Here is a 24038-nt window from a genome sequence, read left to right as displayed (position 1 = left end):
ACATAATTATATATGTGCATTATAAAATTTCTATTGTATCGTTTAGACATGAGACCCAAAGAAGTCGAAAACATGGATGGCACCATCAGATCGGCTTCATTTCTCCTTTGCTAGTCAACCAGAAAGTGTTCAACGAAAATTACAAGGAAACGTGCCAAAACATGTACGATTCGTTGACTAGGCAAAGTTACAAATCCTATATATTCATATCATACAACTTTGGATAAGCCTTGGTCGACTCAATCCTCTGTTATATTACTAAATAAATACTAAGTCATCTAATGCAGAATAAATACTAAGTCATCTAATGCATGTATGTATATATCCTATCTATATCTGCAGTTATCATTGGATTTTACTCATACTTTCCGTAGAGACTGGCAATCTTATAGTCTTTGACTCAATGAGAAATCCAAAGTCCGCAATCCAACATATCATAGACCCATTGAACAAGTAAGTTCAGTTTGCATAATCATATTCTTTTTTTGTTAATAACAATTCCTGAATATCAAACTTAACTTTGAGCACAGGGTTTGGAAAAAATTTGTGAAAAATAACAAAGGACGTGGTCAATGGAGGCCCGAACTGAACGTTAACATGGATTATCCGGTATGTTGATTCATAAAGATTTGTCTAGTTAAGTATATAATCCCAAATTGTTCTAAATTGAGTAATTTATTTGTTTCTCCTTAAGTGTGCGTGACAACAACAAGAAACTGATTGGTGCGGTTACTACGTATGCGACTACTTACACATCATGACTTCATGTGGGAAGACTACTGATGAGGACATGAGAGTACGTCCAAACCGTTCACTAGTACATTTTCATAATTGTACTAACGTACATGATGTTAATATTTTTTTCCTAAATGATAGATGTCTCAAATGGGGGATGAATGTTACTCTACTGATCGGATCAACGTCGTGTGCGAGCAGCTCGCCGGATTCATTTTGAACGAGATCTTGGATCCTAGAGGCGAGTTCTATCACGACAGTCACATCCATAGAGGACTTCCATCGAGCTCCTGAGGGAACCAGTAGTTGGACTACAAACATGACTTGTACATTTGTAAATATTTATAAACGTAATGCCTTGATGTTTGTATATTTGTAAATATATGAGTTCATCTAATTAGTTTAATTATATGCTCGCATTTCACTTTTAGTTAGTTTCAAATATTATCTGAAAACGAACACGAAGGACCAATGAACGTATAGTACTGTTGAGCTCGAGTGCGTTTAGCAATTATAAAAGAATAAACAGAAATAAATATAACAAACAAAACTGGATTTGGAAAAAAAGGAAAAAAGTCATTGGTACCGGTTGGAAAGACCAACCGGTACCAAAGAGCATGCCACGCTGGTGGTGGCAGGCTCTTTGGTACCGGTTAGTTTTTTTAACCGGTACCAATAGAAGCCTAAGGCACCGGTTGAAAACCCGGTGTCTTAAGACTAGGCTATTGGTCTTGGTTTGCGGGAACCAGTTGGAAAACCGGTGCCTAAGGCCTTTTCCAACCGCTTTCCATAACCTGTTTTCCAGTAGTGCGACCTGTCCCTCGCCGGGTTCGCCAACCGGACCAGCCACTGGCATGCCTTTCCTGGCTACGAGCATGTGATCCCCAACGCCACGCTCCTCCCGTTCGGCAACAGCTACCGCGACCTCATCGGCGGCCTGGCGAACCTGCCGAGCCTGCCCCTGGGCCGGGACCCCACGCAGCGCGCCGTCCACGCGCTCTCCGGCCACGACCCGGCCGCCGCTGGCAGCGACGACGTCGAGGCGCTGAAGCGGGGGCTGGAGACGCTGACGTTGACCCAGTGCGAGGCCCTTGTTAGCTGAATAATCCCATTGTGCCGTTAGTTAGCTAAGTTAGTTAGTTTGTTACATGCATTGGTAGTTAGCCAAGCCAGAGGCGTGCTCAGTCCACGCCGTGGCGCACCCGCCGTGTGCGGCATGATCGGGTGTGTGGGATGGCACACACCGCGCGTTTAGCAAATCGTGGCGCGCGCGTCGCCCGGTGACTTCCGTGGTCACCGGCATGATCTTGTTTCATTCCAATAAAAGGAAGAGAGAAAAACCGAAAAGCTGCGGCAGTTGAGCAGTGCAAACCTTGCGTCCACTTGTGTTCGCGTGTGTTCTTCGTGTTAGTGTGCGTTCCCATCTTGCTCATCCCCTCCGGCGATCCTCGCCGCGTTCGTCGCACTTGGTGCACTCCTCCAGCAGCTCCTGCTCGCCAACAATTGGCATCAGAGCCGAGGTTCAACGTCATGGCCTCGAGGACACCCGGCGGCACTCCGATCGGCCGCAACACGCCGCACCCGTCGCGCTCACCGCCACGCCGCTCACCGTCACGGCACTCGCGGGATCGGCGATCGCGGGAAAGGCGCCGCCCCTCACCATCGCCTGCGCCAAGGCGTCCACGGTACCGCGAGGGGGAGCGCGTCATCGAGCGCACGGAGCGGATCGTCCGCGAGGTCGGAGGGTCGTGGCCCGTGCTGACCAAGACGAACTACGCCGACTGGTCCCAGCTGATGAAGATCAAGATGAAGGCGCGCCGCCTCTGGACCGCCATCGAACCGGGCGGGGTCGATCCCCACGAAGACATGATGGCAATGGACGCACTCACCAGTGCAGTCCCGCCGGAGATGGTCTCCGCGCTCCTGGGCAAGGAGACCGCCCGGGACGCGTGGGAAGGCATCAGGACGGCGCGCATCGGCGATGAACGTGTTCGCAAGTCCACGGCACAGACCGTGCGGCGCGAGTACGAGAAGTTTGACTTCCGTGACGGGGAGTCGGTGGAGGACTTCGCTCTGCGTCTCACCGCGATCGTCAGCCGCCTGGAGATCCTCGGCGACTCGGAGCCTCCGCACAAAGTCATCGAGAAGTACCTTCGCTGCGCCAAGCCCAGGTTCAAACAGCTCGTGCTTGCTATTGAAACCTTGCTCGACATCTCCATGATGTCCGTGGAGGAGATCACTGGCAGGCTGGCCGCAGCGGAGGATGATTAGCCACCTCAAGCCCCGTCGGCAACCAACAGCGGGAAACTCCTCCTCACTGAGGAGGAATGGCTCGCCCGGATGCAGTCGCACCTCCATATCGGCAGTGGCAGCTCCGGGGAGAAGAAGGCCTCGAACCTGCGTCCACGACGCCCGCGCGGACAAGATCGAGGCAAAGGTGCCAAGGGCGCCAAGGAAGCCGGCAACGATCAAGCCGAGAAGAAGGGCAGGTGCCACCACTGTGGCAACAAGGGGCACTGGGAGCATGAGTGCCGGAAGAAGAAGAGGGAGCAGGCTCATCTCGCGGAGGCCGAGGTGGAGGATCCGTCGCTGTTCATGGCCATCGCCGGGACGGTGACCGAAACTGTCCACGGCGGGCACCAAGTCTTCCTCAACGAAGAGAAGGTGCAGCCAGCGCTCGACACCAACATGGCGCGCGTCGACACCACCTGGTACCTCGACACGGGCGCATCCAATCACATGACGGGTGACGCCTCCGTCTTCGCCGAGCTCGACACCGGCATCGTTGGCACTGTCCGTTTCGGCGACGGTTCGGTGGTCGAGATCGCCGGGCGCGGCACCATCCTGTTCGAGGCCAAGAAGGGCGGTCACCACGCCATGGTGGACGTCTACCACATTCCACGCCTCCGCAGCAACATCCTGAGCATTGGCCAGCTCGAGGAGTCCGGGTGCAAGATCCTGATCAAGGACGGCTTCTGTCGCGTCTGGGATCGACAACGTGTTCTCCTCGCCAAGGTACCACGCACCCAGAACAAACTCTATATACTCCCTCTGACCCCGGCCAAGCCATTCTGCATGGCCATGAGCTACGAGGATGGCGCATGGCGTTGGCATGCCCGTTACGGGCACATCAGCTTCCAGGCTCTGCACCGTCTGTCCTCCGGCGAGATGGTGCACGGCCTACCTCCCATCAAGCACCAGGAACACCTCTGCGACGCCTGCCTCGTCGCCAAGCAGCGGCGTGCCCCGTTCCCGCACGCCACGGAGTACCGCACCACGGAGCCGCTCGAGCTCCTGCACGGAGATCTGTGCGGCCCGGTCTCTCCACCAACACCCGGCGGAAAGGGGTACATCCTGCTGATCGTCGACGACATGTCGAGGTACATGTGGGCGGCCTTGCTGCAGAACAAGTCTGACGCCGAGGCAGCGTTCAAGCGCCTGCGAGCTGGAGTCGAGAAGGAGTCCGGACGCCCGTTGCGTGCGTTCCGCACCGACCGTGGCGGCGAGTTCACCTCCGTGAGCTTCTTCGACTACTGCGACAACGCCGGCATCAAGCGTCACCTCACGGCGCCATACAGTCCGCAACAAAATGGCGTCGTGGAGCGCAGGAACCAAACCGTGCTTGGGATGGCCCGGAGCATGATGAAGGCGAAGAACATTCCGGCGTGGCTTTGGGGGAGGCGGTGATCACCGCAGTCTTCCTCCTTAACCGCGCGCCGACGAAGAGCCTCGCCGGGCGCACACCGTACGAAGCCTGGTACGGGACGAAGCCGGACATGCGTTTCCTGCGCGTCTTCGGGTGTGTGGCGCACATGAAGCTCACAAAGCCGCACACCGGCAAGCTGGCCGACCGTAGCAAGAAGACCGTGTTCATCGGCTACAAGCCCGGCTCCAAGGCGTACCGCCTCCTTGATCCTGTGTCTAACCGTGTGCACGTGAGCAGGGATGTTGTCTTCGAGGAGGCAGCAGCGTGGGACTGGGACTCAGTGGAGTACAGTCACCAGCTCAGCGGTGGCAACGACACGTTTGTCATCGAGGACTCCTGGGCGGAGCTTACACCGGGGAAGGCACCGGCGGGGTCGACCATGCCCCCACATCCCTCGCCGGAGCCGAACCCGAACACGCCCGAGCCCGCGCCAGGAACGCCCGGAGCATCTGCACCACCAGGCGGGGAGCCGGCCGCGCCTGCTGCCACCGTCGAGTTCGCATCCCCAACATCAGGAGCCATGGGGACCGTGGATGTCGACGACGATGACGACGCTGGGCCACTCCGTTTCCGTCGCGTGCAGAACATCCTGGACGCCGGACCGGCTCTCCTTGACATCGAGGAGCTCCATCTGTCAGTGGACGACGAGCCAGGGTCGGTGTCCGAGGCCGCAAACCATCCGGAGTGGCGCCGCGCCATGCTCGATGAGCTGCGTTCCATCGACGAGAACGACACCTGGGCGATCACTGATCTTCCCCGCGGCAAGAAGCCCATCGGCCTAAAATGGGTTTTCAAGTTGAAGCGGGATGCACAGGGTGCCATTGTCAAGCACAAAGCCAGGCTCGTCGCCAAGGGGTATGTGCAGCGCGAGGGAGTGGATTTCGACGAGGTGTTCGCGCCAGTTGCCAGGCTCGAGTCGGTGCGGCTCCTGCTCGCGGTGGCAGCTCACCATGGCTGGCTCGTCCATCATATGGACGTGAAGTCCGCATTCCTCAATGGAGTGCTCGACGAGGAGGTCTACGTCGCCCAACCACCCGGTTTCGAGCAGACCGGGGCGGAGCACAAGGTGTATCGGCTTCGGAAGGCTCTGTACGGGCTTCGCCAAGCGCCCAGAGCGTGGAACGCCAAACTCGACAGCACCCTGTTGTCGATCGGTTTCCGTTCGAGCCCGGAGGAACACGCCGTGTATGCTCGGGGTAGCGGCGATCAACTACTACTCGTCGGTGTCTACGTCGATGATCTTGTGATCGTGGGGGCCCAGCAAGATGAGGTGATGAAGTTCAAGGCTGAGATGAAACGTCTGTTCAAGATGAGTGATCTCGGTCCCCTGAGCTATTATCTGGGGATCGAGGTGGAGCAAACCGGCCAGGGCATCTCCATCACCCAGCGCGCCTACGTCGACAAGATCCTTGAGAAGGCCAGCATGACGGGCTGCAACCCCTGCAGCACTCCCATGGAACCGCGGCTCAAGCTCAGCAAGAACTGCACCAATCCGCCGGTCGATGCCACGCTCTACAGAAGCATTGTTGGCAGCCTGCGCTACTTGGTGCACACCCGGCCGGACATCACGTTCGCGGTCGGATATGTGAGCCGCTTCATGGAAGCACCCACCACTCAGCACTGGAGTGCGGTGAAGCACCTGCTGCGCTACATCGCTGGCACGCGCAGCTACGGGTGCAGTTTCAAGTGCGGAGAAGGAGAGCTCCATCTGTCGGGCTACAGCGACTCCGACATGGCTGGCGACGCTGATGACAGGAAGAGTACATCCGGAGCGATCTTCTTCCTCGGCGCAAGTCCGGTCAGTTGGCAATCCCAGAAGCAGCGGGTCGTGGCACTCTCATCTTGTGAAGCAGAGTACATTGCCGTGGCTTCGACGGCATGTCAGGGCGTGTGGCTCTCACGGTTGCTCGCCGATCTGCTGAACAAGCAGGTCACAGCGCCTACGCTCTACATCGACAACAAGTCCGCCATCGCGCTCGCCAAGAACCCGGTTCTGCACGACCGGAGCAAGCATATCGACATCCGCTTTCACTTCCTCAGAGATTGCATCAACGATGGCAAAGTGGCGGTGGACTACATCAGCACCGGCGATCAGTTGGCGGACATGCTCACCAAGCCGCTCGGGCGCGATCGTCTCCAGGAGCTTCGCACTCGCAGCGGTGTCCTGCAAATAAGTCCGGCACAACAGAATTAGGGGGGAGATTGTTAGCTGAATAATCCCATTGTGCCGTTAGTTAGCTAAGTTAGTTAGTTTGTTACATGCATTGGTAGCTAGCCAAGCCAGAGGCGTGCTCAGTCCACGCTGTGGCGCACCCGCCGCGCGTGGCATGATCGGGTGTGTGGGATGGCACACACCGCGCGTTTAGCAGATCGTGGCGCGCGCGTCGCCCGGTGACTTCCGTGGTCACCGGCATGATCTTGTTTCGTTCCAATAAAAGGAAGAGAGAAAAACCGAAAAGCTGCGGCAGTTGAGCAGCGCAAACCTTGCGTCCACTTGTGTTCGCGTGTGTTCTTCGTGTTAGTGTGCGTTCCCATCTTGCTCATCCCCTCCGGCGATCCTCGCCGCGTTCGTCGCACTTGGTGCACTCCTCCAGCAGCTCCTGCTCGCCAACAGCCCTGCGGCTGACACCAATCAAGGAGACGGTCTCCCGGGGGTGGGAGAGCGGCGACGTGCATCTCACCCCGGAGCACCTGGGGTACATCGAGCACTGGGACACCATGTGCTTCGAGCTCATCCGGGCCAACCGGATCGGCGAGTGGAGCGGGCCATTCACGGAGCTTCTCAGGACGAGGGCCAACATCCACAGGAAGGAGGACGCGCTCGCCGTCGTCGGTGTGATTATCAATCGCCCCTTGGATCAGCTGCTGATGGCTCACGCTCGCAGCGCCTGACCTACATACCTAATACTCGCCGTAGAGAAATCAACTTGACTGATCGATCGCCTGACCAACGTCGTTGGTTTGAATATATATGTTGGTGCTCACTGTTTTATTGTGATTCAACTTCAGTATCCTTAACATGAACAAAAGTTATGATATAATTCACCTACCGAATGGTTTGATTTCAGCTAAGGCACCTTTAGGTTTTCTGTTTTCTTATGTCAAAACCGATCAGATTACAGATGCTTTTGGCGTAACCTCTAAATTATTGTTGTTAAGTAACACTACCACAAAAGTAATTTGCAGGAACGCCCTAATTTTTTTTTAGCGACGGACCAAAATTTCACATGTTCTTACTGAGGAAGCAGATGTACTATAGCATTTGATCCACCCCTAAAAATATATTTTTAGGGCAGGCGACGCCATCATCCTCATCTACAAATGGGATTATTTCTAGAAACGGGTGAGGCGTCATCCATTCCTAAAAATTTTATTTTAGAGGTGGGTGACGGCATCACCGCTCCTAAAAATTCTAAATCCAGCTAGCGGGCTATTTGCAGCAAACACTTCCTATTTGCGCGGGACCATCCATCCGGCATGGCGCATCGGGCAGGCTGCAACAATTAAATGCAAGCGGCGCTGCTCAATCAACGGCACCATGCCTCATGTTACACAAATGACGGCAAATAAGTGATGAAAAACAGTTGATCAATAATAGAGTACGCAAGGATTTAACGTGGGAAACCCTCCCAAGGTGGAAGGAAAAAACCACAGGCGGAAGCCATCAAATCTTCACAATATCGAGTGCGGTTATAAAACGTCAGGAATTCACAATATCAACTCTGTACTAATTAATTGGATACATGGATCATCGATATATATAGTTCATCAATCTCATGTTTGGATATTGGTAAAATTTCATTAAAAAACTAGTTAAATAGCATTTGAGAGTCTCCAAGATTCATGCAGACCGGATAGACATTATTATTATTACGAAAAGCATGTAACAGATGCATTCACGTGCAGAAAAGAACAAAATTATTTTATTATAGTCACTTCATAAAACAGGCATTAGATTTAGCACGAACGAATTAAAATTGAAGTATGGCAAGGAGCTAGCACACACGCTCCATATCCCAAGTATAATGGCCGTAGGTTCCTGACTAATATATAGCCTCAGTTGCAGCGGGGGCTCTGGGCGAAGGCGCTGACTGGGAACGACTGAGTCGACTTCTCTAGCTGGATATTGATCTCGTTGCCAGCGCGGCTCACCTGGTTGAACCCGAGCCACGCGAACTCCACCTGCAACCTCACGCCGGAGACACGGCTGATGGAACCAGACTTGAGGATCCCGCTGACGCTTCTGTCATACCGAAACTTGAATTGCTTGCCGGCGACTGTGACGAAGAAGTTGCACTCGCCGGGGAGGGTCACCTCCAAAGCACCGCCTGGGTGGAGCGCGTATGACTGCACGCCAAGCGGTAACAGACCCCGCGGCAAGTTGTACTGCTGCAGGACGTCGTACACTGTCGTGGCCGCATCTGTTTGGGAGGTGGCGGCATGGACGATGGAAGCCACAACGGCAATGGCAAGGAGGAGATTCTGTTGTTTGCCCATGGCGGCTGGTCGGATGGTACGTAAGAAAGCAAGTCTAGAGTTACAAGCGCTAGGATACTGGTGGAGGTGGCCCTGGCCTCGTATATATAGCCGGCCAGCCAAATAAAAAAGGATATGTTTTAATTGCATTTATTCCGGCCTAAGTAACATTCCATCAAAACGTCCCTCCATTTATCAAAGAAATTAAACTTATCCTGCTGTACCATTCTCTGCATGGATGTGGATCAATGCTCCAAAATGGTAGGATCCAAACGTATCAGATTTTATTGACGCTCAATTTTCTGGGTATTAACATTCCCTCATTTTCTTTGATTGAATGCTAAAAGTGGCAATAAAACCACATTAAAACATTCCCTCATTCCCACCCCAAGGTTCGTCGTAGCTCCGCTTGTCTTCGGCAGCATGGCTTCTCCCAAATTTGAAATCCCCAGCACCACAAGATTGTAAACAATTTCCATTCGGCAGAGGGATTCCTATCATTACCATTTTCTCCTATATCCACGTAACGGCCGAGATTGTTTTCGTAAATAGACCATGTGTACCCCGAGTGAAGACGAATTAGCTACAAACTATTCCCAAGCAGTGAAATCAGAGGACGTTGAAGAATAAACAAATGTCCTGACAGGCCCTGAAGGCCATATGCTGACATCATCTCGGCAAATTTTACAAATCTTGTACTCCATCCGTCCTAAAATATAGCTACTTCTAGCATTCAAATTTTTTCACATAATATAGCAACTTTTAAGTTCCCGCCAAGTGATTTTTTTAGCATGAGAGGTCTAAATGCCCCTCCTTACATGCAAATTAATTATAGCATGCAAATCTGCCAAGCTAAATAGGAAAGACATAATTATTCTCTTAATGAATGCATGGTTGAAAGGACCATTGATGTCGCCTAGAGGGGAGGTGATTAGGCTGTTCTGAAATTTTTACACAAAACTTGCAGCGAAATTAGTAACTTACGGGGGAGTTTCAAAAGATCTGCGCCGTCCCAACTTCACTCGGAGCCCTAGCGCCGCCGCCGGCGTCTCCCGCCTCCAACACCGCTTGGTCCCCCTCCCTTCCCCTTCGGCGTCTCGCCGGAGGCCGAAGGGAGTGGGGATTCATCGTTTTTTCCTAGTTCCTCCAGTAGATCGAGTCATCTAGATTTAAAGTCTTCTAGGTTTAGAGTCTCTCCATGTCAAGTCTCTTGGTATTGGAGAATTATTTCCTCCTCCTCATCTCCGGTGACGGCAAGGGGGAAGGGTGGATTCGTCTTCTCCATGGCGGATTTGTTGAAGATGAGGGCGACACCAACGTCAACAACTTCATCGATTTAACGACATGGAGATTTGGTTTTCTAGGTGGCGACATCAAGGTGGAGATGATGTCGCCGTCATGGAATAATTTTCTCCGGTCTCTTCTCCGTTTTGTTGTGGTTAGATCTGACCACAATGAAGGACTAGGGAGAATATGCAGATCAGTCTTTCTTTTTCTTCAGTGGCAGAAAGAAGAAGATGGAAGACACAAGAAAGAAGAAGTTTCTCCACTTCGCCTGCAGGAGTGTTGGCCGCCATTCGTTGGGCTTCTGTTCTCGAGTTTGTTGCCAGGTGTTTGCCTGTGCACGCCGAGTGTTTGCCTGTGCAGCCTTCTATACGAAGCGTCATATAGGTCTGGAGTTGAGAATTTAGACTATACAAGACTTTTAGATGATCAGGTTGTATTCCAGCTTGCTTGTAACCTGATGATATACTCAACTATGGTCTAATATATTTCTTCTTTCGTCTCAAAAAAAAATTAGTAACTTACGGAATCTCCGGAGATTTCTCTGGAATCTGTCGGAGTTTCCGTAGAAATCTTCGGAGTCTCTGGAAATAGCACAAACTACACAACACGCCTATGGAAACCACAACCAAAAGTAGGTTGACGAATTACCAAACATCGATGAGTTGTTTCCAAAGTATTTCACTGGATACTTGCAGCTCAAACCTTCTCCATAGATAGATCGAGATAAACCTAGAAAGGAGCTAGCACAAGCAACAAGTAGTGAAAATAACAAATCAAGAACAAGTGGCACAAGGATTTGTTTACCGAAGTTCGGATCCCTCCATGGGTTCTTACGTCTCCGTTGGGTGTGTCCAAAGATCGCTCTCAACCCTTTCCCCACTTCACTTCTTGATTTCTTCCCTTGCGGAGGTGAAATCGAAGCCTTCACAAACTTCCTGTCTAGGAGGCTTGACCTCCAAAAGTAACAAACGCCATGAAGATTTCTCGCTATGAACTCGGGTGCTCAAGAATGGATTTGCTCACTTTCACTCAATCTTCCTTCCCAATCTCTCTCTCAACCCTAACTCACTTCTCCTCTCAAATCTCTTGCAAATCTAGAGTGCGGAGAGCTTTTTAGGGCTGTGGATATGTGTTTTTTCGTGTGGGAACTCAGCAGCAACAAATAGGAGGGGGTGAGGGGTATAAGTACCCATCCCCCAAAACTAGCCATTGTGCTGTTATGTTCCAAAATCTTCAGAAAATCTCAGGAGACTCCGGACCCAAAAAACTATCCGTTAGGCTCAAAATAGGTCCAGAGACTCCGCAAAAATCTCCAGAATCTTCGAACAAAGTTAGCATTTCCCATTTCTCAGAAATCTCTGGAATCTCTGCAAAGATCTCTGGAATCTCCAAAACCTTCGGAATTTTTGGAATAATCTTCGGAGTTTCCACAGGTCCACTAGACAACTTAGGTAACTTTAGAGAAAACGCCATAACTTTTTACTCCGGACTCCAAATTCGATGATCTTGGACTCTATGGAAAGAACATCTAGAGGACTATGCATTTCAACTGAAAATAATGTCCAAGACCACCCGGTGCAAGTGTTGTGACAATGGATTCTCTCATGTTAGCAATTGAAAGGTTAGGTTTGAGCACCGAGTCATAAGCAAAGCTATCAACGTCGCATCCCTCTTGGTAGTATGGCATTGCCTATACTCAAGATCAAATAATAAGCACAATAACATCCTCTTGAGCTTGAATACCTTCATCATGCCGCTTTTCATCAAAATCACACTTTGAGGGTTTGCAAATATTTTCTTTGCCTCTTTCTTGAGCATTATCCTTCTTGAGCGGGTGCCTTGAGGTTCTTCATTGTATATGATCAATAATCAACATGACATCCTCAAAACACCTAAATCCATATGATTCAACAATGATTGATGCTTAGCAACTTGTGACTATCCATGGCCTTGATTGATCCATAAATTCTAGCACTAACTTGCTTCTTTACCCTAGCATGGGTTCATCGATGCCAAGCCCCTTGCTTGCCCTTCTCCCTCGCTTAGTACCTCGTAGCTGAGTTCTTACTAACCCATAAACCATCTTGCCATCTTCAATCACATGTAGCCTTGCACCACATCATGTACTAATTGAATTCCATTTCTTCATCAAATTAATCCATATACCAACTTTATGATCAAGTAACCAAGAATCTTCACTTCTATTGAAATATTAAGCTCTTGATCACATCTCTTCCTTCTTGATCAATATATCAATGCATTATAAATCTTTACTCATTCATGCAGGCAAGCCATCATTGAGACCAAATAATATCCCTTGCAACTTTGTCTCTTTTGCCTTTTGAATTTACTTGCCCTTTCTTCAATTTGAGATATTATTGTTTTGGTACACTCATTTGCATTGTGACCTATCCAAAACTCATCAAACTCATTAGTTCTTTAATTGTGTTGTCATTGAACCATCAAAACCCACAAGGGAGTCTAGATGCACTTTCAATCTCCCTCTTTTTTGTGGTTGATGAAAACACAATTAAAGCTTACAAAAGATTGGTTAAAATAAGATTTTGAATCCTATGATATAGCAAGTTCCCCCGAAGTATGTGCATTCATTGAACTTCATACTTTTGGCTTCAAATGCCAATTGCACATACTAAGGTACTGCATTGAAACTCCCTCTATATCTTAGCATCCGTGGGGTGCAAAAGTGTCAACATGATAACCGTGATGCACATGATACGTGATTTCACCCAAAGAACTAAAGATTAAAACTACACCATCCAAGACATGAATATCACACACTATCATGAGAAGTCCTTAGTAGAAATACCAAAGTGAAATCTATCCTTGCACACACCAAGCAAATGAGAAATCTTATTTGCCTGCCCTTTACCCCATAAAATCAACTAGGCATCCCCCCAACACTTTCTCCCAAAATCTCTCCCCCTTTGGCATCAATCTCCAAAAACGTCTTTCCATCAAAAGAGAGAAATTACGGTACATAAGTGAAGGGAAACGTGATTTAATGGTTTGGCACATATAATTTCTCACCTATTTGTTCTATGAAACAAAGTATACTAAGCCTTAGGTCAAAATTTTGAGAAATTAGCATGTTTGGCTCATACCTTACTTAGATGATATTTTCTTCACAAGACAAAGACATGTCGCAAGAGGTATCAACCAAATATCTAAATAATTCTCTAATCACCACCAAAAGACAAACTCATGGTGTGACTCAAGGTTTTGCATATGCATGCACACACTAGCACGTTAGGGCCTAGATGCACAAAGATACTACAAGAGTTAATGGAGCGATATACCTTTGCTCTAAGCTTCACAATCTCATCTAGACTAAAATGTCCATTAGTTAGAACTGTTGTCTTGATGGGCTTGACATACTTGATGTCAAACTTCTTGAGCATGTTTTTGAGATACCAATTGAAAGGTCAAAGATCTCAATTTAGGCGACCTTGATTAAGGTACTTGGTTTGACATATGAGCATGCATATCTTGAGTTGCTTGATTCAAATCCAATAAGAAACTTCAACTCTCCCATCATGGACATTTCAATCCCTTTTCATCACGATCCTACTAAACTTCATGCTCTAGGAGTTTGCTGTTGTACGAGAGCATCATCCTTTTCTTCTAAATCTTGTTTTGGAACTTCTTGATTAGTATCTCCGGAGTTTCTGAAGATTTATCCGCAGTCTCCAGAAATCGCGGAGTCTCCGCAAATTTGTTCGGAGTTTTTGGAGGTCACAGTAGCAATGGTCTTTGGCTCATCTTTTGAAACTTCATGATCATCTATTTCTTGAGGCCTGATTACCCCAATTGCTAGTTTTTGTTGTCATCATATTAATGCACTCACAAAGACAAGAGATAGCATCAATAGCACAATCTAGAGTTCCACACATATAGTGACCCTTTGGATTTGGATGGCATGTGGGTTACTAAAGGTGAAACCTCATAACATAGACTAAATCCCCCCTTTTGATGGTGCATACACATATATGTGGAAGACAAACCCATATGCACCTTTTGGTCAATCAAGTCCAATAAGGGAATTCAAGCCTTGAGAAAACTCATTCTCACCAAGAGACTACATATACGATCACTGGAAGAAATGGTTAGTCTCAAAGACATAAAACATAGGATAGGGCTCCCCCTTGTTATGTGCATCAAGTGCTTGAATTATTTGTTGCATGCACTTGGTTCAATGAAGAATTTAGGGGAGTCCACCCTATATCTTGGTCAAGGAATAAGAATTTTGCAACAATGGAAATTATGCCAACGAATACGTACCACCACCAAGGTAGGTAGATTACCACACAAAATCATATTGAATCGACAACCAACTCATCAATGGCTTGGATAAGTGAAGTTCAATTCATTTGAATGACAATGGCTCCCACTTGATGTATTATGGTGAATTTGAGCTCTTGTAACCATCCAAGACCCATATTGTGTTCCTAGTTTATCCTTTACCTAAAGCAACTTGCAAAGATGCCAAAAGGTAAAATTCATAACATTTGCAAATTGGGAACTAGGAGTTACCACCATTGTTGAATTTATCATGGATGAACAAAGAGTGTCTTCAAAAATGCTTGATTATTTCCACAATGAAGAACCAATAATGAAATTACATTCGCTAGTTCATTCCTTTCTCCAACTCACTCAAAGTCCAAGTGCCAAAAAGAGTAGAACCTCCGAAAATAATCCTAGATCATCCAAAAACCGTTGGAAACCATTAAACTTCCTTTGAGACAATCTTTCCTTCAACAAGTGAGACTATACAACATAAACTTGAAAGAAAGCATTAGTCCCACAAGATATAGTCTAAACTACCCCCTCAAAATGTGCATACAAGAACACAAAAAGTACTCATACACCTCATACACACTCTCAAAGGAGGTCAAGGAGAAGTGTACACTATATCTTGGTTCAAGAAAGCAAGCTTTGACAAAGAAAGAATAAGAATTAGAGAGTAAAGCATGCACATAAGAACCTCAAACTTCTCAACAAAGGAGATCAAATGATTTTATCCATCTTCATCCTTATTGCTTTATTCTCATGAAACTTGTTCCCCCCCCCCCTTGATCCATTATTTGCTCTTTTCTTCTTTTGATTTCACACAACTAAGAGAGCTTGTTCTTCTTTCAACTTTACTTGCTTCTCCTAATTGAAGTCTCAAATAATATGATACCAATAGAATATGAAACCAATTGAGAAGAAGCACACTTCAAGAGATCATAACTCATATTTTGTAAGCCCTTGGAAGAACTTTGATACACGACATAAAAAAGGGAAGGCATTAAAAGCACAAGGGAGAGTTTCGTAAATAATGATCCTTTAGATGTAGTGGGCATTTAGATCGCTTATTCATGAAAGCTCATAATAAAGACTAAATTCCCCCAAATGATAGCACACACATATGGTGGAAGGCAAGATTATGTGTACTATAGGACATTTAAGGAACAAGAGGAATTTAAGCTATATTATGGAGGTTAGCTAGATAAATATGAGCCATCAAACCAATTGAAAAGGATAGGATTTATGTAGCATACCTTCGAGGATGTTTTTTTTTTACTTGCCATGAGACTAATATGAGAATATCACATGAAAATGGGTTAGCCTCACAATTACAAAACATAGGATAAGCTCCCCCTAAATATGTGCATCCAAGTATTTGAATTACAAGAGACATGCATAAGTTCATCTAAGACTCAAGAGGAGCAAATCCTATATCTTGGGTTAAGGCACAAACAAATTTTGCAAAGAAAGATACTTGAGCCAAGAAATACTCACAACCATAATATCATGTACATTGTTTATTAGATGAGAGTGATACCCTTGCAATCTACCATATGTTAGTTGTTGGTGTGGGAAAGCTTCTAGAATGTGAATGGTAAATGAATCCACTATAATTGAGTTTGATTCTTCATACTTGTCTCTTGACATTCCCTTGTATCTTCACATACGAGCCAAGTAATCAAATCCCTCAAGTCGACTCTATGTGTGTGTGTGTGTACATACATGTATGTATATATATATATATATAGAGAGAGAGAGAGAGAGTATAATCTGTAGCCGGCCACACAATAGTTTATTCTATAGCCATGCCATCCGCCGCACGATCTAGCAAACCAGGCCGGTTCCTGTGCGGGCGTTTATGCTCCCGCGTGATTTTGGGAGAAGCCACCGGACCAGACGCCGATCTATCTGACCTCGTGAGCCAAGCCGTCCCAACCCCACGTAGCTACGGTCATTTATGGTAATGAACCTTAGTTAGAGCACGTTGATTAGGTCACGGTGATTCCGGAAACTCAAGTTTACATATGCCGCAAGTATGTACGATAGTGGACTAATATGGGATATGAGAATATTTGTACGTGATTTAGTACACGAGAATACGGGAATGGTGCGGCTACATTTAAAACTAATGCGGTTAAATATTCCAGCAATTAGAAGAACCAAACTATGCTAACATTTTGCTCCTCGTAGGCTCGGACACTTCACTAATGTACAATGACGAGCTGAATTTCCATGAAAGATATTACGATCTCAAATGGCGTGAGATGATAACTAGGATGAGGAGTTACCACACTGCTCCTGAAGCTATTCCGAGAAACTAGTTACTACTAATAAGGTGACCGTGCTAACGCTACGGGTTAAAATAACACATGATCCACTATCTAAAATAAGAAATATATAATTCACACAAAGCAAATGTAACATAGAGTTATTATGTTGATTATACAACCACATTTATAGAGCAAAAGAACAACTATATGAGACCATAAAATGATTAAGAATTTTTTGAATGGCTTGAGGAATATTATCTGAAAAACACCTGGTCCATTCAAGCAGTGCACTAAAAACATCAAGTGCAGGAAGACTCAAGTTCGGCAGAAATCACGTAGCAACCTGTTGAGAAGAATTGATATACACCTGCTACATAGAAACGAATTATGCTTGAGGGGGGCCATTAAGAAATTGTAGCTATCGACAATAGATAGAACTTCAATTTTGCCAATCTCATTCCCTTGTGATATCGTGATGTATTTAAGGGGGCCCCTCTTTATCTCAAAACAAAAGAAAATATTAATACAATTCAAAAGGTGAATCACTCAATTTTAAGGGTCTTTGATGAGGCTGAACTCATTGAGAAAAGGTTTCAGATCAGCAATAAAGTGCTCTTACCCGGCTGACCAGTGGCATCAACGCTATCAGGAGGGAGTATGCTCAATATAATCACTGTGTTGAGATTAAAAAAAACAAAAGCATCCATTTTTCAAGTAGAACTTGGGTGCTCTTTCTTTGAAACAACACAGTGGGCAATGGAAGATAAACACAAGATAACTATCTGTACTGGAATCTTATAGAATCATAACTATTATTAATGCATCGGCCTACACACTGGAGGAAAGCATATGTGTGTCGAAGCAACAGCCATATTCAAGTTATCTTTTTCCTTTTTTATTTACCCATAACCCATGCCTACACACTGCAGCATACTAAAATTGATGCCAGGTTATCAAACAAGGGTTCCAAATTTTTCAATCATCGATGATGACACTGTACACTCTTATATGGTCCTAGATAATTGAGAGTTGATGTTAAAATAACTGAAAACTCAAGTTGTAATTTCAAATATATGTGCGTCCTGGTACTTGTAAGTTTGAAATGTATGTTCCTCCCAAAACAATTCGGATTACAATTGATAGATATGTTGTTTTCTGATATGGAAAGCTGAACCACTAAATGCTAAAAAAAAGTGTATGTTATAAACATAAGGTTACCTGGCATTCTTCTCAGCCCCAAATTCTGACATTATCAGGAGCCATCTAAATATGGCGACAAAATCAACAATGTTGATGCCTGCTCTATAATGGTTCAGGCATCAATAGCTCCTTCAGCTGCAATAGGAGGCACGAGTTGATCAATGGTTACATTTATGGGAACCTGCATTTGTCAAATAAAATCTGTGTAAGATATTTAACAGATTGTGGTAAATGTTAGAAGTGTTCATTGTAAACATCAGATGTCACCTGAGAACATATAGGTGAAGGTTTGTCTTCAATTTCCTTATCATCCTGTATATTGTGATTCTTTTGGAGGGAGCAAGGAGGAATTAGGGAAAAATCATGAAAGTGACAACCAAAAAAGTAATCAGGTTAAGTGAATTACATCAGAACGAGGGAAACTATCGTCATGGCTATTGTGCTGAGCTATAGGGATTGGGATCCCTGATTCTAGGGCCATGTGTTGTTCCAACTGCATAGGTGTGGCGTGGTTGATGTCTTGGTTGGTGTGGTCACCTGAAGCACAGAATATGTATTAGTGAATCTGTAGTATTTAAGGTGCCTTATTATTGTGTGGGACTGGCAAGTTTGATTTGAAAAGGGAATTACCAGAATGCAATTCATTTGCCCTTGTTTCTAATTGAATTGGCATGTCAAACTCATGTTCAAACCCCATATTGTGCCCAGTGTGAGTATCATGCATATAAACGTCACCGGCTTGAGCTTCATACAATAAGTAAAGGAGAGAAAGAAATGTTTTAAGAATTAAGCAAATTTTAGTTGAAATGTTGAAGAAAGGGGTTAAGAAGAATACATACTAGTAATTGGCAAGGCTGCTGTTGTGTTTCCATCAGCCACGTCAGGAGGTAGTACATGATCACTAGTCAGACCTGTGTGAACATGCACTTGTGGAATTCAAATGGTAAGATAGGCCACAGAGTGCGGTAAACAGTACAGTTGTTTACTGAGAAAAGCGTACCCTAACCTGAGAGGAAACTAGTGAAGGTTCACCTTCCATGTCCTTATCACAATGTACATTCTGATGAGAGAAGGGGGAAATTTAGGAGCGAAGTTAAGAATGCGACCATAAAGCAAGAAATTAGTTTTATTTACTTGCATCAGTCTGAGGAAAAGTTTCATCATGGGTTTGGTGCAGAGTTGCATGGTTTGGCAGATCTGGTTCTCGTGCCCCGTTTTGTGCGAACTGCAAAGGCCTATCCTGATTAGGGTGGCCACCTGAAACGCAGGATATACAGGATATAAATGAGGGGAAGTGGCATATGTCAGATGCGTTCTATAATTTGTGCAAATGATAACTAACATTCCATGTAGGGAATCGGGATTACTAGAATGCAACTCATTTTCCCTTGTTTCAGATGGAACCTCTTTGTCAAATACATGTTCAGATCCCATGTTATGACCATTACGGCTACCATGCATGCTGACATCAGCGGCTTGAGCTTCATACATGGAATGGAAAAAAATGAATAAACAAAGATATTTAATGAAGATGACAATGAGCTGGACTCATCCCAGTACCTGTATCAGAAGTGTTGGGTTGATGATGATGATCTTGACCAATGTTGCCATGCGCCTTGTCCTGCAAAATTGCCCGCAGATTTCGTATAACTTTCTGGTGTGCATTCTGTAACATCAGTTGCCCCGTGTTCATATAGCTTGACGCTTTCTTGGATTTGGCATCAAACTTTGCCAGGGCTGCCCTTGCCTGCGACTGCCTTGTCCTGCTATCAATCTGATCAACAAATCCACCCAGTTCTGCTATTATACTTGGGAAATAAGATGCAGCCAATGGTTCATTGTTTGCTGGCACATTTGAAAATGGGTGATGGGTCGTATAGTAGCAAGTATTGTTGCTACTCTTAAGCTACACACGGCAAAAGTGGAGTGAAACAGTGGCATTACAAAACAACATGGATACAGGGAAATTTTTTTAAAAAATGTACGGAAACTGAGTAATAGAACTCACCGGTAATAGCCCAAACGTAGCCTTCCCTTGTTGGTCCTTGGTTCTATCAGCAGAAGTGATCTTTTGTATAACATTTTGATCGAAGTACTTTGCACGAGGAGTGTTCATGTGTTCGATCTTGTGTTTGCATTGTAGGTTATCCAAATACAGTATCTATAATGAAAATTTTAAAAATATTTACTGGAAAAGTGTAGCACTGAATTGTTATAGTAATTGAAGAACAACCCAGTAATTGATTGACTAAAGTCACTGCAGACTTATGGATGACACAATGGTATACTCACAATCAGTAATATAGCACATCCAGGGAGTGATGGTGTCCCTTTCTTTGTCTTGTCAATATGATATGCATGAGCAGCATGTCTAAGGTCATCCACAACCGCCTTGCACCCGTTCATATCCGATAAACGAGACAAGTCCCTAGTCAGGTAAATATCCTTGCATCTGATGTTGTTATCTGTGCTAGGAAATAGGAGCTTGTTAGAAGCAATGATAAAGAAAAATCTTATTTCCATTTCATCATCAATCAAATTAGAGCACAGCTCTAAATCATCCTTCAAGATCTTTTGGAGATGGCTCGCGTGAAGGTCCTGGCATTCTTCAAGACCCAACATAATCTTGAGTTTGGACAGAGCCTTGGATGCATGGTTGTTTGTTTGTAGAGGTAGATCTTCATCACTATCTGGTATGCCGAGCACTTGCTTCATGGCAAAGGGAGTCACATGGATTCCCCTATTTTTGCCAAGTTCGATTACCATACTGTTGGGGTCTAGCCTGTCGAACAAGAACTTCAATAGTTCTCTGCTTCCTATCCTCTCTGCAGATATACCAAGGAGGCCACCAAAACCCATCTCTATGATCTTTATACGCTGGTTGAGGGTCAAGTTGTCAACAAATTTGTTGAATGTCAAAGGGGCACAGCGAACTGTTGGAGCATGAGCATACTTTACTAGAGTCTTGGTAGTCTGGCCAACAAAGATAGAAAACTGGTTCAAAAACATGTGATCACAATGATACGAGAAGCACCTAAATGAGGAACTAGATTACTATGTTGTACCTTCGCAGTTGCATTGGCTGCTACATTTGCATTGGTGCATTGTTTCTTGAGCACATGACGCCATGGCGGAGGTTCCATGAAGGCATCATCATCATCATCACTTTCATGGAGATCCCTGCCAGTGCTAGGTCCAGCGTGAGATTGGTGCACACTCCTAGTTGGAGGCATGTTCTTGATTTTCACCATATTAGCATCACAAGGAACTTGAGGCTGAGGTCGTGCTGATGGTTGTGGCTGCCGAGCAGCATCGGCGGGTGGCCGTCCAGCACCAGTGACGGAACTTACATCGATGTACCAAATCCCTTGTGACGTTTCTACTGAGAATGATTTTAGTCTCCCATGCATTTGCTGAGGGGGCCTCGTCTCCTTCAGAAAAGGAAGTAAACAACTACTCGGGTCCTGAAACAGGAACGCACGGTTAATGTAAAAAAGTTTCGCAGCTCATTGAGAATTTACTGAAAAATTGGTGGTCATCGATAATTTACACAGAGCTTTGAGGTATGTTAAACTTACTAAAATTCCCAGCAAAAAATAATATAGAAATTTACTATGTGGTGTGTTTAGTGTGAAGGGTCGATGAACATATAGTAAAATTACAAAGTATTGTGTGAGATGGTATTGCAAGAACATATGAAAATAAATTAGTAAATAAGGTAAAATACTGAAGAGTAAATGAATACAATGGAATCGGCTGCTAGTCTAGATGGATTTTTCAAAATATGATTTAGTAGAAAGAAAATTCCTGATAACTAATCAGCAATTCAGCATGAGTCCGTGAGAATCCATATATGCAGGTGCAGTAAAATAATTAAGAAATATGCAGTCTGGTATTTTTCCTATAAGATTGGTGAATTATTGAAAAGTACAGAACGTGTGTACCTAAAATAAATCCAGGATGATACACGACTAATGAGAGAATTAAAAAAGTCCAAAAACTAATGGGCGTATGTGTGGCAAATTCCAAAACAAGGGGCGCCATTCGTCAGATTAAATGTGGGAAGCTGAATTACGTGAATGCTTACCTCAGGGTCCCTCTCTTGGCTTGGATTTGGATCGCCGGGTCACCCTAGCAGGCACGCCAGTGGAATCTCTAGACGGATTGCACAGGCCAGCATGGGGGGTGGAGGGTGGGGGTCTCAGGTGGTGAAACTGCAGGGATGCAGTTGGAATTCACCAGCGTCGTCGCTGGTGGAGCATTGGGGCGTCTCAAGCGGCAACGAAGCGAGGTTCCAGCAGGGAGAAGATGGTGGGGGACAAATTGGAGTTTTGTCTGGTGAAATTGGCAAGCCATTGAGGAAGCTGCGGCAATCAGGGGATCTCGGGCAGCAATGGCAGAGCGGCGGCGTCTCCAGTGGGTTGCGCATCCTGCTTCCTGCCCGGTGAAGAATCTGGGTATCGGTGTTACTGTGGACAGAAATTAGGGATCACTTTTTCTGTAACTATTGATTGATCGGTGTGAGTAAGCCGTCAAGGTTGGGGGCTCGATCGAGAGAGCCGAGCCGTGCTGCTGGAGCTCGAATCGGCCGATTGAAACTGGCTACATAATTATTTATTCTGTAGCCGGCTACTGATAAGACATATATATATAGGGCGGAGAAGTCTTACCCTTCACGAGTCGGTTTACAAAAAATTTTCTTATTAAAAATCTTAACCTACTCAAACTATCAGTTTAAAAAATATTCCTAATTATATATAAATCTTAACCTACTTGAACTACGGACCGGTCCAACTGATCGGCCTCGATCTTTGCCTATTTTCACTGTCAAAACAACAGTAAGCCACCATCATGAGTACCCTTGCTTCTCTCCCAGTCATCTCACTGAGGCTACGAGCGCCTTGCGTGTGAATTCTGATGCCACATGTATGCTTAGCGGTGGATGACAAGTTGCATCTGTAGCAATGGGTGTCCAAAGCATTTTAGGCTATTTTTAGTGGGAGTTTTATGGGCATTAAATAGACTATCATGTCAGTATTTTTTGTTGATGATGTGGCAGTGTATTATTGAAGAGAGAGGTGAAATGAGTTTTATAAGGATGAAACTCTGTGTACACTGTTACGTGACACATTGTGTATGTCATGTAATCTAGAAAACAAGAATAAGTGAAACTATGCATCGAGGGGAGATGTTTCATCCTAGTTTTAAACAATTTTAGACGATGTGTCACTCTATAGATAATCGTGTCCAAAAAACTTCTTCTTAGAGTGGCCTTACAGTTTGGACTAGCTACAGCTCAGCATGGTCAAACACAGGTACAATAATACGGAAAAATTAAAAAATAGCTATATTAATTCTGGGACGAAGATAGTATACACTATACTCATATGGATACTACATATCTTTTATCGGGTTGTGTTAGGTCAGGTTATTAGCAATTACTTTATACATATTTTTTCATCCACATTCATATATAGTTATTTTTTTCACTTAGCACCGGCGCCCCTTGTTTTTAACATGGAAGTTGGTATTCATCACCGCGCGTTTGATTTTCTTTTGTTAATTAAAGAAGAGGGAAATAAACGGAGCGCAAAATCTGTTGGCCTTACGGGTCATTTTGATCCATGCCACTACAATTTCTTGAAGTTGGATTTCATGTTGAAATCCATGCCATTGAGTGGCATGATTTTGAACGTGACACCCAATTTCACGGAGTTGTGGTGGCATGAATCGAATTTTCCCTAATTTTTTTTTGTGAATCGAGCTGCTGTTTTGCATTTGCATGAAGGTAGCACTGACCCGGCCGTCCTCTCTGTTCACTCACCTGCTGCAGCTGCAGGCAGGGGAACCAAGCATTGCGCCATGCAGAACGTGTGGGAACGTGGGCAGTAACAGCAAGGCCGGCCGGTGAACAGAGCATCTGATTCACACCCTCTTTTTTTTTGAAGGGTCAACGTGGGGGGATCCCCCACCTGAAATCATTCCATTATATTTGGCCCATGATGGCCGGATAGAAAAGTTTTACAAGAGTTTTGTAGCTTTACATTGCTAAAGAA

General features: G+C 45.6%; 3 protein-coding genes across 3 annotated transcripts; all 3 read right to left on the bottom strand.

Moving 5' to 3' along the window:
- Positions 1-8497: 8497 nt before the first annotated feature.
- Positions 8498-8938, bottom strand: LOC120643114. The gene has a single exon (XM_039919638.1). The coding sequence runs from the start codon at positions 8936-8938 to the stop codon at positions 8498-8500; it is 441 nt and encodes a 146-aa protein (XP_039775572.1).
- Positions 8939-18019: 9081 nt separating this feature from the next.
- On the bottom strand, positions 18020-18720 carry LOC120639587. The gene is made up of 4 exons (XM_039915451.1): positions 18613-18720; positions 18389-18519; positions 18250-18309; positions 18020-18163 (listed from the first exon to the last, which is right to left on the bottom strand). The coding sequence occupies exons 1-4, from the start codon at positions 18704-18706 to the stop codon at positions 18095-18097; spliced, it is 354 nt and encodes a 117-aa protein (XP_039771385.1). The 5' UTR covers positions 18707-18720; the 3' UTR covers positions 18020-18094.
- Positions 18721-19136: 416 nt separating this feature from the next.
- On the bottom strand, positions 19137-22481 carry LOC120639586. Its single transcript, XM_039915450.1, has 7 exons — positions 22070-22481; positions 21048-21446; positions 20275-20955; positions 19991-20143; positions 19543-19888; positions 19325-19463; positions 19137-19239 (listed from the first exon to the last, which is right to left on the bottom strand). Exons 2-7 carry the CDS (start codon positions 21390-21392, stop codon positions 19227-19229), a joined length of 1677 nt encoding a protein of 558 aa, XP_039771384.1. The 5' UTR covers positions 21393-21446; positions 22070-22481; the 3' UTR covers positions 19137-19226.
- Positions 22482-24038: the final 1557 nt, after the last annotated feature.

This window comes from Panicum virgatum, chromosome 7K, assembly GCF_016808335.1.
Source record: "Panicum virgatum strain AP13 chromosome 7K, P.virgatum_v5, whole genome shotgun sequence".
NCBI lineage: Eukaryota > Viridiplantae > Streptophyta > Magnoliopsida > Poales > Poaceae > Panicum > Panicum virgatum.
The sequence above is the reverse complement of the archived record's forward strand: the minus strand, read 5'-3'. Positions and strand labels throughout refer to the sequence as shown.

Excerpts from the sequence above, each read along its gene's own strand:
- LOC120639586 (XM_039915450.1), bottom strand. The coding sequence starts at position 21,392 with ATGCATGGGAGACTAAAATCATTCTCAGTAGAAACGTCACAAGGGATT. Across the intron at positions 20,956-21,047 it reads CAGCCAATGCAACTGCGAAG|ACTACCAAGACTCTAGTAAA; the intron begins GTACAACATAGT and ends TTTGTTGGCCAG. Across the intron at positions 19,464-19,542 it reads ACCCAACACTTCTGATACAG|CTCAAGCCGCTGATGTCAGC; the intron begins GTACTGGGATGA and ends CCATGTATGAAG.
- LOC120643114 (XM_039919638.1), bottom strand. The coding sequence starts at position 8,938 with ATGGGCAAACAACAGAATCTCCTCCTTGCCATTGCCGTTGTGGCTTCC.
- LOC120639587 (XM_039915451.1), bottom strand. The coding sequence starts at position 18,706 with ATGCATGATACTCACACTGGGCACAATATGGGGTTTGAACATGAGTTT. Across the intron at positions 18,310-18,388 it reads ATAGTTTCCCTCGTTCTGAT|AATCACAATATACAGGATGA; the intron begins GTAATTCACTTA and ends TCCCTCCAAAAG. Across the intron at positions 18,164-18,249 it reads CTTCACCTATATGTTCTCAG|GTTCCCATAAATGTAACCAT; the intron begins GTGACATCTGAT and ends TGACAAATGCAG.